Source organism: Mercurialis annua, linkage group LG4 (assembly GCF_937616625.2).
Source record: "Mercurialis annua linkage group LG4, ddMerAnnu1.2, whole genome shotgun sequence".
NCBI lineage: Eukaryota > Viridiplantae > Streptophyta > Magnoliopsida > Malpighiales > Euphorbiaceae > Mercurialis > Mercurialis annua.
The window spans coordinates 37,948,616-37,961,799 of NC_065573.1; the positions used below are offsets into that span (position 1 = coordinate 37,948,616).

The 13,184-nt window shown below is 32.4% G+C and overlaps 2 protein-coding genes across 2 annotated transcripts; one reads left to right on the plus strand and one right to left on the minus strand.

The window, feature by feature from the left end:
• Nucleotides 1-395: 395 nt before the first annotated feature.
• LOC126679323 (ATP-dependent Clp protease proteolytic subunit-related protein 2, chloroplastic) lies at nucleotides 396-3,370 on the plus strand. Its single transcript, XM_050374321.2, has 9 exons — nucleotides 396-515; nucleotides 649-692; nucleotides 779-851; nucleotides 1,119-1,239; nucleotides 1,472-1,609; nucleotides 1,723-1,839; nucleotides 2,636-2,704; nucleotides 2,789-2,884; nucleotides 3,067-3,370. Exons 1-9 carry the CDS (start codon nucleotides 472-474, stop codon nucleotides 3,202-3,204), a joined length of 840 nt encoding a protein of 279 aa, XP_050230278.1. The 5' UTR covers nucleotides 396-471; the 3' UTR covers nucleotides 3,205-3,370.
• A 3,885-nt stretch (nucleotides 3,371-7,255) lies between these two features.
• LOC126677739 (AT-hook motif nuclear-localized protein 1) lies at nucleotides 7,256-12,931 on the minus strand. The gene is made up of 5 exons (XM_050372504.2): nucleotides 12,373-12,931; nucleotides 10,685-10,752; nucleotides 8,508-8,639; nucleotides 7,950-8,111; nucleotides 7,256-7,816 (listed from the first exon to the last, which is right to left on the minus strand). Exons 1-5 carry the CDS (start codon nucleotides 12,746-12,748, stop codon nucleotides 7,583-7,585), a joined length of 972 nt encoding a protein of 323 aa, XP_050228461.1. The 5' UTR covers nucleotides 12,749-12,931; the 3' UTR covers nucleotides 7,256-7,582.
• Between the last annotated feature and the right edge of the window lie 253 nt (nucleotides 12,932-13,184).

Sequence of the window (13,184 nt, forward strand, 5' to 3'; positions counted from 1 at the left end):
TATTTTTTAATTTTCATTTTTAATTATAACTATTTGTTTAATTGAAAGTGAACAAAAAAAATTTCATTTTATTTCACTTTTGAAATTTTTTATGCTAGAATTGTAGATTAACACAACATGAGTAACATAAACGATATATTTAAATATTTTTTTGTCAAATTTAAATAAATGATTATAGTTAGAAATAAAAATTAAAAAATAGATTAAAATTGCTGATTTAAAAACAAGGCCTAAACAAAATAAATCAAAACAATTTGGTATTTTTGAATTTTGATAAGAAATTTACAATTTATAGAGTTCATCAAATAACCATAGGGTAGGACACAAAAATCTAACGGCCAACATCGAATTAGGAAAATGTAGGTTATAATGATATCGGCACCATGTGATGTCTCCTCTGTGTAAAGCTATCACTGGTAAAAACTCTTAACTTCATCTTCTTCCTAGTCGCAGCTAAAAAATCAGATAAAAATGGCGCTGGCTCTGAATACAAGCCTAAACCAGCCTTCTCTCAGGTTTTTTCTACTCTAACACATACATCCTATTCCTTATATCTATGCGCACATAACCCAATTTTATTTAATTCCAAAATTTGACTTTATTTTACTAATAGTAACATTTTTTTGTTTTTTTATTAAACATTTGCAGTTGTGGAACCAAGCTTTATACTGGATTAAAACCTCAATCTTCAGGTCTGTCTCATTTAATATAAAGTCTGTATTCTTTTCTTCTATCCTAATCTTTTTCTATTATTTATTGTTTGTCATTTTTGAAATAGGTTTATACGCAACTGGTAGACCTAATTTGACTGCAGAATTCTATGGCAAGGTTAATAAGAGCCTCCAATGCGGGTAATTTCATTTTAACTTTCTATCAGCAGAATTTTTAGGGCTTCATATCAGCAGGTTATTCAAGTAAAATTGGAGCTTTACTAGGAACATTATTTGTGTTAGTTTCCGATATACTGTGCAATTTAAAAAGGGATATCTACAATCTTATCTTTTTTTACAAGTATGTACACCATGTAGCTGCATTGTACATTAAGTATTCAACTTTAGGCATAATATTGTTTGATTGTTTTGGTTACGGATGTTGAGTGATAAATTTACACGTTGCAGGACGCTTAGCAATAGAGCAATACGAGCCGGAGTTAGAATGATGCCTATTGGGACTCCAAGAGTGCCCTATAGAACTCCCGGTGAGGGAACTTGGCAATGGGTTGATTTGTGGAATGCCCTTGTAAGTTCATCAACCTTACTTATCCTTTCTAGATTTTTGCTCACTGATGTTGTATAACGTTTTCCATTTTCTTAGGTATGTATAATGATCTCCCTCTTAAACCGTCCTTGTGCTAGATACTTAAGAATTTAGCTATAAAATTTTACTCGTGGGTTCTTGATTTGTTTATAGTGCTTTTAGCTTCTACGTTTGGGTTATGAGTGCGGAGATTTTATTTACTTTGTTTGCGCAGTACCGAGAGCGTGTTATCTTCATTGGACAAAATATAGATGAAGAGTTCAGCAACCAAATATTGGCAACAATGTTGTACCTTGACACAATTGATGATTCCAAAAGAATCTACTTATATATAAACGGTCCTGGTGGAGATGTGAGTTCTTTGTAGATCAACTCGTAATTTCTGTTAACACAATCTACATTTTCTTTGGTATTTGTACAGCTTTTATTTTGGTTTATGTTTGATATATCATTGTTAATCTGCAGCTTACTCCAACCTTGGCTATCTATGATACTATGCGAAGCTTGAAAAGTCCTGTTGGTACTCACTGTGTTGGATTTGCCTATAATCTAGCAGGCTTTATTCTTGCAGCTGGGGAAAAGGTACTCTTAGTCTATAATGGAATTAGAATGGATGAATACTTAGCTACATGATTCATTGCGTAGATCTTGAATGGTATATATTGAGTTGCGGCAGTAAGAAAGAACTGTTTCGGGTTAGCTTTACCATCACAATTCATGGCAGATTTTTGTGCTTCTATTTAATCACTACTGTCTATGTGAAGTTTACTGGCTGTTCTATATAAGAGGGGTGCAAAAATCGAACCAAATTAAATAGCCAACCCTAACCGAACCAACAATTTTGGTTGGTTTTTGGCTTTAGAAGTAAACAAATTTTAGTCGGCTTTTGGTACAAACCGAACTGTAAATCAACCGAGCCGAAAATTCAATCAAAGGAAATGTTAAGTTCGATTTGAAATATTTAATTTTTTTATAAAATCGGTTCGGTTTAATTTTGACTTGAAACATATATAGATTTTATTATTATTATTTTTATTAATAATAATTAATAAAGGACTAGAAGTCGAACCTGAGATACTCAGGTCTAATTACAATGTCTCTACCACTAGGCTATTGCCTGTGAAGACCCCGTTACATTAATGGAATAGGTAATGACCCGGTGAAAGTACCAAAGGGGTGTAGAGTCTTAAAACCGACCATATTGCGGCAATTATTATTCCATTGATAATTGGAACTAGTATGATAATTAAAAAAATAGTGGACACTGAAGTGTGATGGGATAGAGTCAAAACCAACACTAGAAAAATCAAATAGCTCATTTAACTCCTCTTTAGAAATAGAATACTTTCTTATGACTTTCTTTGCTCTGTATTGGCAGGGAAATCGCTCTGCAATGCCTCTTTCAAGAGTTGCTCTACAGTCACCAGCTGGGGCTGCTCGTGGCCAGGTATTGTTGCCATATATTGTCATGATAAACTTTAGTAAACATATTAATCAAATAGTATTTTACTTATGAGTGACATGCTTATAGGCTGATGACATTCGTAACGAAGCAAATGAGCTTCTTAGAATCAAGGACTATCTTTATAATGAGTTGGCTAAACACACCGGACAGCCAGCGGAGAAGGTCAGTATCATGGTTTCTTTTTTCATTTTTATGCGACTAGAGAGGCTACTAAATAGAAAAGAAATATTCCCCACCATACGTCCCGAGCCGGTGAACCCGGTCCCTCCCCTTTTTTTTTCAAACTTTGAGGCAATCATAAATACTCCAAGAAAAAGTGAGAAAATGTTGATGTTTATGTGCAGATTAACAAGGACTTGAGCCGAATGAAACGGTTCAATGCTCAGGAGGCGCTTGATTATGGGCTCATTGATCGTATAATTCGGCCACCTGCAGTGGATGCTGATTCAGCTTCCCGAGATCCATCATTTGGTCTTGGGTAGTGTATACAAATGTTCATAAGATTGGCTTATGCCTGTTAAAAATTGTAGAAATTTTCTCAACTCTTTGTACAATCAGCTATTGATCAGGAAGTTTCTACATTGATTCTTCTTTTAATTGTTTTGAATTCCTTGGGGATATTTGAAGGCCTTCATAACTTTAGCCAAACTGATTGAGATTTATATATTTAACTGGACCGAACACCAAATTATTTATGTAAGATAAAATAAACCAATATTGCAAATAATTGAATTAAGAAAATTATCATTCAACTAAAACTGTCATGTAATATTCACAAAAATGTTCAACTAATGCCAGTCACATTTGATTGTCCCTAATATTGGACGCACCAACACACCAACAAAAATGGTAAAAACAAAACCAAACAACAGAATCCTCTGCAAAAATTGGAGCCCCAAGAACCGGTGAACACATCAATTTTACATGCATACACGTACTTAATTTATCAAGAAATTTCGTATTGATTATCAAGAAAGTCCCTCAACCATTCTTCCCTCCGTCCTTTGTTTACCTTGGCAATAAATTCTTCAATTCTTGCCCTAAACAAATCATCATTTTTTCCATTCTTCTCGTCGTCGTAGTCATTGTCATCATCCCATCCAATCTCGCCATCACTACTCCCGCTTTCATCATCTTCGTCGTATCCATCGGAAAACCACTTTTCCTTCCTATAATCATCAACACCGTCATCATCATCGATATCACTATAACTATCTCCATCCTTAACGTCATGATCATACGTATCGGAGTCTCCAACTTCACATAAAGTAGGTTGAAAGGAATAGTTCCAGCTTCCATCAATTTCTTCCGCACAATTCGGTTTATAACTTCCGAAAACGATAGCTATAACGATGGTATTGAACAACAAAAACACGAAAAGAGGAGATGAGAATTTAAGCATTAAAGTGGCAGCTAACGAAATAATCAAGAACACAAGAGCAGGTGATACATCAAGCTTTTTCATTTCCATAATTAAACTTGTTTGATAATGCTGATACTACTTTATAATGTTGTTGTGTTTGATTAATTTATATATTTTTGGTATTTATAGTATTGCTTGGTTTAGGGGATGATTTGCTGAGAAATTATGATAAAGAGTATCTTCTTAGAAATTGTTAATATTAGTATACTACAATTAAAATTTGGTTTAATTCATTCTATCAAGTAATATAAACTTCCAAGTATGACATACCAAAAATAATTCAATTTTTTTCATTCTTCTTTCATTGTTTTACGCTAGTTACCGTGTTTCTGTACCTATTGCACACTTTTAATTTTTTATGGACATTTTATAAGCATGTAAAAGTTAAATTCTAAGTCTTCTAGAGTTTATTTCTTTTAGAGACAGTGAGACTAGAAGTCTAGAACTAGAAGTAAAATTTTATTTTATTTTTAGCTTTATGAATTATGGTCATGACATTGAATCATGATACTCGTAGTTAAAAAATGAGCCGGATTGACTCTGGTCGAACCTCAAAAAGGACCATGTCTGTATATACTCCTTCCGTGCTATTTTAAAAATTTCATTTCCTTTTACACAAATATTAATAAATATTTATTATCTTTATCTTTTCATGTTTGTTTTTATTAATTATAGTGGAATTTTCTATATTAGTTCTTTAAAGGTGATGATAAAAAGAGAAGTTTTACATAAAAGTCTTCTATAAATCAAATAGTATAAGCGCTAGGCAGCAAACTATTAGGTCATGGGTTCAACTCTTTTTAGGAGTGCTCCTCCCTCTCCAATCATAAAAAAAATGTCTTCTAAAAATAAAATTGAGATTTTTAAAATGAGACAATCCCAAATGAAATATGAGACTTCTAAAATGGGATGGAGGCATGGACTGAGACAAGGAGGGGTATGTAGTGGCATTTGCCCCCCCAAATTTTTACTTTTTACTTTTTCATCCTTGAAAAATTTTGTTTTTACTTTTTTTGACCCTTTAAGTTTTTCTTTAAATTTTTATGCCCCTCCAATTATCTAAATTTTTTTTTCACCCCTCCAAAAATAAATCCTGACTTCGTCCCTGGATGGAGGCATGGACGGAGACAAGGGGGGTATGTAGTGGCATTTGCCCCCCCCAAATTTTTACTTTTTACTTTTTCATCCTTGAAAAATTTTGTTTTTACTTTTTTTGACCGTTTAAGTTTTTCTTTAAATTTTTATGCCCCTCCAATTATCTAAATTTTTTTTTTCACCCCTCCAAAAATAAATCCTGGCTTCGTCCCTGGATGGAGGGAGTATAAAAAAAATTGTAAGAACTGGTGAAATTATACAGTGAAGTAACTTACTTTTATTGTTGGTATAAGAAATTAATTTTCTACAGTTACTAAAAGATATGTCTATTATAAGACGGTTGCCGTCATTTTATTAATTTGTTTTTATTTTAACATCAATAAAAGGTTATTATAACAATTCAGATTAAAAATTAAATATATGTAGACAAATATGTTGGATAATCATAAAATTTTTGGTTTCATTTAAGTAATTTTTAGCTTGAATTGTTGTATTAACATCCGGTTGATGTGAAAAAAAAAATTGACTATCAAAACATACTCCCTCCGTCCCGTTTAAGAAGGGACAAATGACTTTTTCACATATATTAAGAAAGCATTAACTATTATAATATTTTCTTATTTTACCCCTATTTATGATAGTGTTGTATTTTGTGTATAGACTAATACTCATTAATTATGGAAAGAGAAAAGGGGGTATAAAAGGAAAATTCATATAAATTGGCACAAAAAACACGATATGACCTTCTTAAGTGGGACAAATAAAAATGGGATATGTCCCTTCTTAAATGGGACGGAGGGAGTAATAAATAAAACGATAATAACCGTCTCGCTATAGTTTAGTAACTGTAAAAATAATTAATCCGAAATAAATTGGATATACAAGTGCTATTACCGACTAGCTAGTATTGCTAGCATGGTCATGGAAGTTTCAGGAGCAGGCTGCATGTAGCTACCATTAGTAGAAATAAATGTTATTGTAAGACTAAAAGAAGTTCAATAAGATTATTTTGTTTTTTAAAATAAATTTTATATCTTTACTCTTTCCGTTATTTTCATGTAAAAGTTTCATCTATTCAGTAATTGACTTGAGGAAATTTCCCAACACCAGCATTAATTTGAAATTTTTAAAACAAAAGAACAATAATCTGCAATTAAAAACATTCTTAGATTCGCATCAATTTGATGTTAACAAACTAATATTTTATATTAAAAGACAAAACACAAATCATTCCATAAACCAAATGATTAGCAACCAAAAATGATAATATTGGCTTTTTTGAACTGTTCGATCGCATAATATTTGTTAGTTAAGTAATATGGTTGATTGCATAATTTTTTGTGATTAAATATTTAGCAGAAGCTGACTTTTTTATGATAATACTTTCCTAGGAACATATAGAAAAATTAAAAAAAACTGGGTCAATGTCTCGTTTGGCAGAAATATATAATTGAATTAAATCTCGATTGACATTTGTATGTGAGTTAAATATAACGTGACACAAGAAAAACAATTACTACATGATAATTTCAAAAGTGAAGAAAATCATAATTTAAAATAAAAAATGACATTGCTGCCTGAATAATAGTGCAGTAATCTTCAAACGCAAGTCATATTTGTGATTAAGCAAACAATCTTTGTTCTTTGCTTTAAATTCCGGGACTAGTACAAGAAGTTTCTTACAAGCATAAATAAATAAAAAAATTAAAACTGGAACATTCAAAATTTCAGCTCGAACTCAAATACATCGACCCTCTCACTTCATTCATCATTCGAACAACCTTTCGGTTGAGTGACTGTGTATGTCTCTTCTACACTCTCGAAGAAAATCCGTAGTCAGTCTCTCATGAAAAAAAAAAAATTACAATTGCTCAGAAACAAAAATTAATCTAAAAGGATAATTTATAGCTAGCACCAGTAAAAGTATATGTAAGAAAACAGTTGCTGCTACATTAATTTAAGTGAAAAAGAAAACAAAATATTTCGGATTAGAACAACTAAAAAGATTCTACATATAGGATAACAGAAATAGTGCACTTAAGGATTAGTAACAACAACAATTTTCAGACACAAATTCACCAATTCGAAGAAAGGCAGCTCTAGATTTGAAAATTACATCAAATACTATTCTACAAGACAACACAACAACAGCAGCAACAGCCTACCTAATCAGCTAACTATCTAAAAAATTCTACCCGAACCGAAATGGGGTAAAATAAACATTACAACAATAATAAGATATTCAATAAGTTTTACTGGCAACTTATGAGGTGAGCTTCGACGAGAGAATTCTGTCATTGTCAGCGACAAACCTTGCAGCGCACCAACTGAGGAGAACCTAGTTAACTTGCTGGCAGAGACACGTTGATGTCGGTTGGCTTATTTCTTGTATCTGTTGCTATTGCTGACCAGCTATCTCCGCGAAATGTTGACTGTGGGAGGTTGGATTTTGGATCGGAGCTAGACATAGGAATTGCCATTGCTGCAGTTGTTGTTGTGATAGTTATGTTGTCGGGCTTCGGCTTCTTTGGTTTCTGCTCATGCTGGTTTCCGGACAGAAAACTGCCTACAACAACCTGACGAATTGAAAGAAAAATATCAGAATTCTTCTCCTCCCAGGAACCGTTTTCGTTTCTTACACATTTCCACAAGAATGGAAGTAATAAAAAATGAATTGAGTACAGGATTAGGCATCTTGATAGGACTAACCTGCACAGGACTCGCAGCTACCAACAGACCTGCAACTCCACCACCTACTACACGTCCATCCGGACTTGCTAACGAAACACTCATTCCACCGGATCTGCTTCTTGTTCCTCCACTCTCTGTGGGCATAAATGAACCAGATAAAGACAGTATCTCGAAGCGACCCTGCCAAAGGGAGGAGATTGGATAATGACAGTAAGTTAGCAGGCAGAAAAACTATATTACAGATCGGACTATAAAACTGAAAATTTTCCTAAATTCTCGAAGGGGCACCAAAGGTCCAACATCAACATGTAACCATCCGATCACCTCATCGAATGAGGAATAAAATAACGCAATACAGTTTAAAAATAAATAAATTAAAGCACCAAAAATCAGAACCCAAGTTCACAAGAAGCCATATAGGACCTTGAGAAAAAAGTGAAGAGCGCATGAGTGTGATCAGTAACAAGATAGCAAATTAACTAGACAAATGTGCATCAAAGATGCAAACACCAAGCAAATTAGCTCTAGGTTTCTCAGCCACAACTTGAAGATAAATAAAAGGATGAAATGCATTACCTCATATGTTAATGTGCCCCCAGAGGAATCAGGCTGCCGGAGTGTAACACTTGAGATCACTCCATTTGCAGAGAGAATGCATATAGCTCGAGGTCCTTGTTGAGAAAATGATATAATCTTCATTGTAACATCCTATTTATATCCAATGAAAGAATTTATTATAAGGAAAATATAAAATTGCATATACTGAAGCATTAAGATATAATTGAATTTTGTTTCACAGAAACTTAATTATTTTTACGATTTCCTTGTATATAGAAAAACATTTGCAAAAGATATACATGGACCTTTCAAGACCTGAATAGCACAGAAACAGAAATGTTAACATGATATGATGCAATATGACACAAGGATATGGAATTTATACAAATACAGGAAATGAAACACTGGGAAAAGTTGCATATATATATATATATATATTATATATATATAATCATGCTAATATCTTTAAATGAAATTATACCACTCATAAAAAAATTTAAAAAAATGAAAAAACCAAATATTTTTAATTAAGTAGAAAAACAAAAATTTATAGAAAAAGTAAAAACAAAATTAATAGGGAATAAATAAGTAAGAATTAAAAAAAACATAAATACTTTTATAAAGTTTAATTAAAAAATATTTTGAAACGTGTGGTGGAGTTAGGAAAAGGTTCAAGTTGGTTGTTTTAAGGTTTCCGTACTTCCAAATAAATAAGAAAAATAAAAATAAAAACATAAATACTTTCATAATGTTTACTTAAAAAGGGAACTTTTTAAAAATATTTTGAAAACGTGTCATGGAGTTTCCGAAAAGGTTCAGTTTTCAAAAAGTTCTGGATACGAAAACATTGGCTAATTTAAGATTTCCGTACTTCCTAATTTAAGACAATATAAAGGCAAATAAACCTACAAAATCCGAAGTGATTAAACTTAAAAAGTTCAACATTGAAAAATAAAGGAAACTTTTTAAAATATTTTAAAACATTTAAGGAGTTTTCGAAAAGGTTCAGAATCCAAAAAGTTTTGGATACAGACACGTAGGTTATTTTAAGGTTTCCGTACTTCCTAATTTAAGAAAATGAAGACATGATCCAAAAGGAAAAAAACCAACCAGTCCAAAGTGATTTTACTTAAAAAAAAATCAATATTAAAAAATAAAGGAAGATTTTTAAAATATTTTGAAACGTGTCATGGAGTTTCCAAAAAGATTTTTGATACATAAACATTGGTTATTTTAAGGTTTCCGTACTCCCTAATTTAAGACAATAAAGACATGATCCAAAAGGCAAAAAAACCAACCAATCCGAAGTGATTTAACTTAAAAAGTTCAAAATTGAAAAATAAAGGAAATGTTTTCAAAATCTTTTGAAACATGTCATGGAGTTCCCGAAAAGGTTCAACTTCCAAAAAGTTTTGGATACGGAAACATCGGTACTTTTAAGGTTTCCGTACTTCCTAATTTAAGACAATGAATACATGATCCAAAAGACAAAAAAGATTACTAATTCGAAGTGATCTTACTTAAAAAAATTCAATATTCAAAAATAAAGGAAATTTTTTATAATATTTTGAAATGTGTCATGCAGTTTCCAAAAAGTTCCGGATATGGAAACATAGGTTATTTTAAGGTTTCCGTACTTCCTAATTTAAGACAATAAAGACATGATCCAAAGGACAAAAACCTACCAATACGAAGTGATTTTACTTAAAAAAAACAATATAGAAAAGGTTACTTTTGAAAAATATTTTGAAACGTGTCATGGAGTCTCCGTAAAGGTTCAGTTTCCAAAAGTTTTGAATACGGAAATATTGGTTATTTTAACGTTTTCGTATTAAGACAATAAAGACATGATCCAAAAACCTACCAATCCAAATTGATTTAACTTAAAAAGTTCAATACTGAAAAATAAAGGAAACTTTTTTCAAAATCATTTGAAACGTGTCATGGAGTTCCCGAAAAGGTTCAGTTTCCAAAAATTTCGGATACGAAAACATTGTTTATTTTGATGTTTCCGTACCTAATTTAAGACAATAAAGACATGATCCAAAAGAAAAAAAAAACTACCAATCCAAAGTGATTTTAAGAATTGTGTTTCCAAAAAGGTATGATATGATGGATCAAGAAAATCAAAAAGATATCAATGCAAGTATGCAACACATAAATACAATAATAAACCGGTAATGCTCAAGACGTACCTCGCCTGCATTAACAGTAATAATATGAGGTGTAAAATTAGCACCAACAGAACATGCAACCCATTCACCTGCAAGACAAAATTTCCACAAGGTTAATGACTCCACAAAACTAGATTTCAAAAAACGCATTTAGAAAAAATGTAAATTCAACACGAAGTTAGAAACCGAGAATAATGCAGTACTTTCACCATGCATCACCAAAAATCCTTAAGAACAGAAAAAAGAAGTGCAAAATCTCAACAATGCCACTTCCTCCAATTAATAGCTTGTTTAGCATTTGATCTGTCAGCATGCATGTCCGTATAAAAGGAAGCTTATTAGTTTGATTTAACTTCCACCCAAAACGCCATGCAGATGCCATACAACAATTACGTAAAGATTTTAATTTCCTTATTAACCTAAAAGCATCAATTCACATAAGTTGTAAGACTGCTTGGTGCAAGAGACCAGCACAACTGAAACTCGGATTTCTTTTGCAGCACGGTACAAAGCAAGCAAAAATTACAAAGAACATCAATTAATTCAAGTAAATTTTTTCGTTCTATATAATTGATAATGCAATCTGAAGCAAACCCTATAATGACCAATTCCATCACAATTTAGGACAAGAATAGATATTAAAGCTCATATGAAAAACAGAAAATTTGATTTAATAATGACACAGAATTTGATACTACCATTTACCGACTGGTCTGAATATTACTGCAGCATTTACTATCCCTGTAGAGATAGAATACTGAAGAGATACATATTTATTACATTTATCCTTGTATTTGTACTGGCAGAGTATATCTACATCATTTTTTACAAAATGATAAGTATAGATTAATTTAACTTAAGTTTTTATCCTTTTTAACTACACCTTAATAGGAGTAATATAGATTTATCGAACATAATATGTTATGTTCTCACTTGATGAGATATCAGAAAAGGGATGGATATATAGGCATTCCAGCAAGAAAAATAGTAAAAAAGAAGATAACCTCAGAAAAGAGACCAAGTAGAGCCCAAGATGATAAGAGGATAGAATGATGACAAGTCAAAATATCATAAATTCCAGTTACACATAAATCCAGACCCACTTGACAAGAAAAGAATCACTCAACTACATAAGTAAGACACAAAGAATATAGTATCACCACACCAATACCAAACAACAAAAACATCTACAAAGAAACAGTAAACGTCAACACAACCTAGAAACAACAAACTTTCTCTTAATTTCCATTTGACCCAAGATCATTACCCAACTAATTCACAACATCTCTCTCACTCAGTCTCCTTTTAGTCTGATTCTGGTCACCATGAACTTTTTGCAGACTACATAATAGCACCTTCCACAAACTCTCACCCCCAGAATGGGCAACAGAAAGCCCAAAACGACAGTCTCATAACAAACAGCAAAAGATTCTGTTGCTACCATACCATACCTACCCCTCTCATACCTCACTTTCTAAAAAACCAACCATATCCACATAAACTCAGACACAGATCTCAATTGACAAATCATATCAAAGGTCCCACACCCCCATAACCCTAACCCCCACCCTCTCTACTTAACAACCACCCAAAATTTTGTTTTCACGTAAACAATCATAGACTTCAAAACCAACAAAAAAGATGACATATTTAATCTGATCAAACCTAAGGGTACTCATAAAAATCATAAAAGGTTCAATCTTTATTACCTAAATTCTCCACTTCAAACTTTGTCTTGCTCACCGGCTTTATCTTCCTATGCTTCTCAGCTGAAAAATCAATCACCGGCGGCAGTGCAGGAGCCGCCGTCGATATCGGCTTCGGAGATAGTGCCTTTGTGACTGAGCCGTCCGGGCCATACTTTCTTGGCCTCCCTCTCTTCTTCTTCAAAGTCATCATCGGATAGACCGCCGGAGCCACCGTGGACGGCGGCGGAACAGCCACCGCATGCGGTGGAGGAGGGGTGGATCCGGGGATTGAGTTAAGGTTGTCGGTGGCCCTTGGAGCTATTTGGTAGCTCGACGGAGCATCGGATCCCACCACTGTAACACCACCACTATTACTTACTGTTTCTCTTGCTTCCATTTTTTTGCTTAAACCCTTCTAAAAAATTTATTTTTATGATTTTAGTTAATACCCATTTTCAAATTTAAGCTCAAATCATCAAGAAATAACACAAAGTTTGATCTTTATAAGGAAAGAAATTAAAGATGAAATTTTTGAACCAAACTTGTAAGCTTAAATTTTAAAAACCAAGAACATAATTTTAAACAATATATATATAAAAAAATAAAATGAAAACTTTTGATTTTATGAGCTAAAATTAGAGTTTGACAGTAAAAAAAATCTGCTCAACTAAAAATAATTTTGAACTTAAATTTAGAGATTACAAGGAGCTCAAGCTTTAGTAGAACTTATTTTGGAAAAAAGCATAAAAGAAAAAGAAGAAATTAATTTCTTTTTCTTTATATTTTTGAAGAAGGCAGAAAGATTGAGAAGAGCAAGGTAGGATTTTATGTTT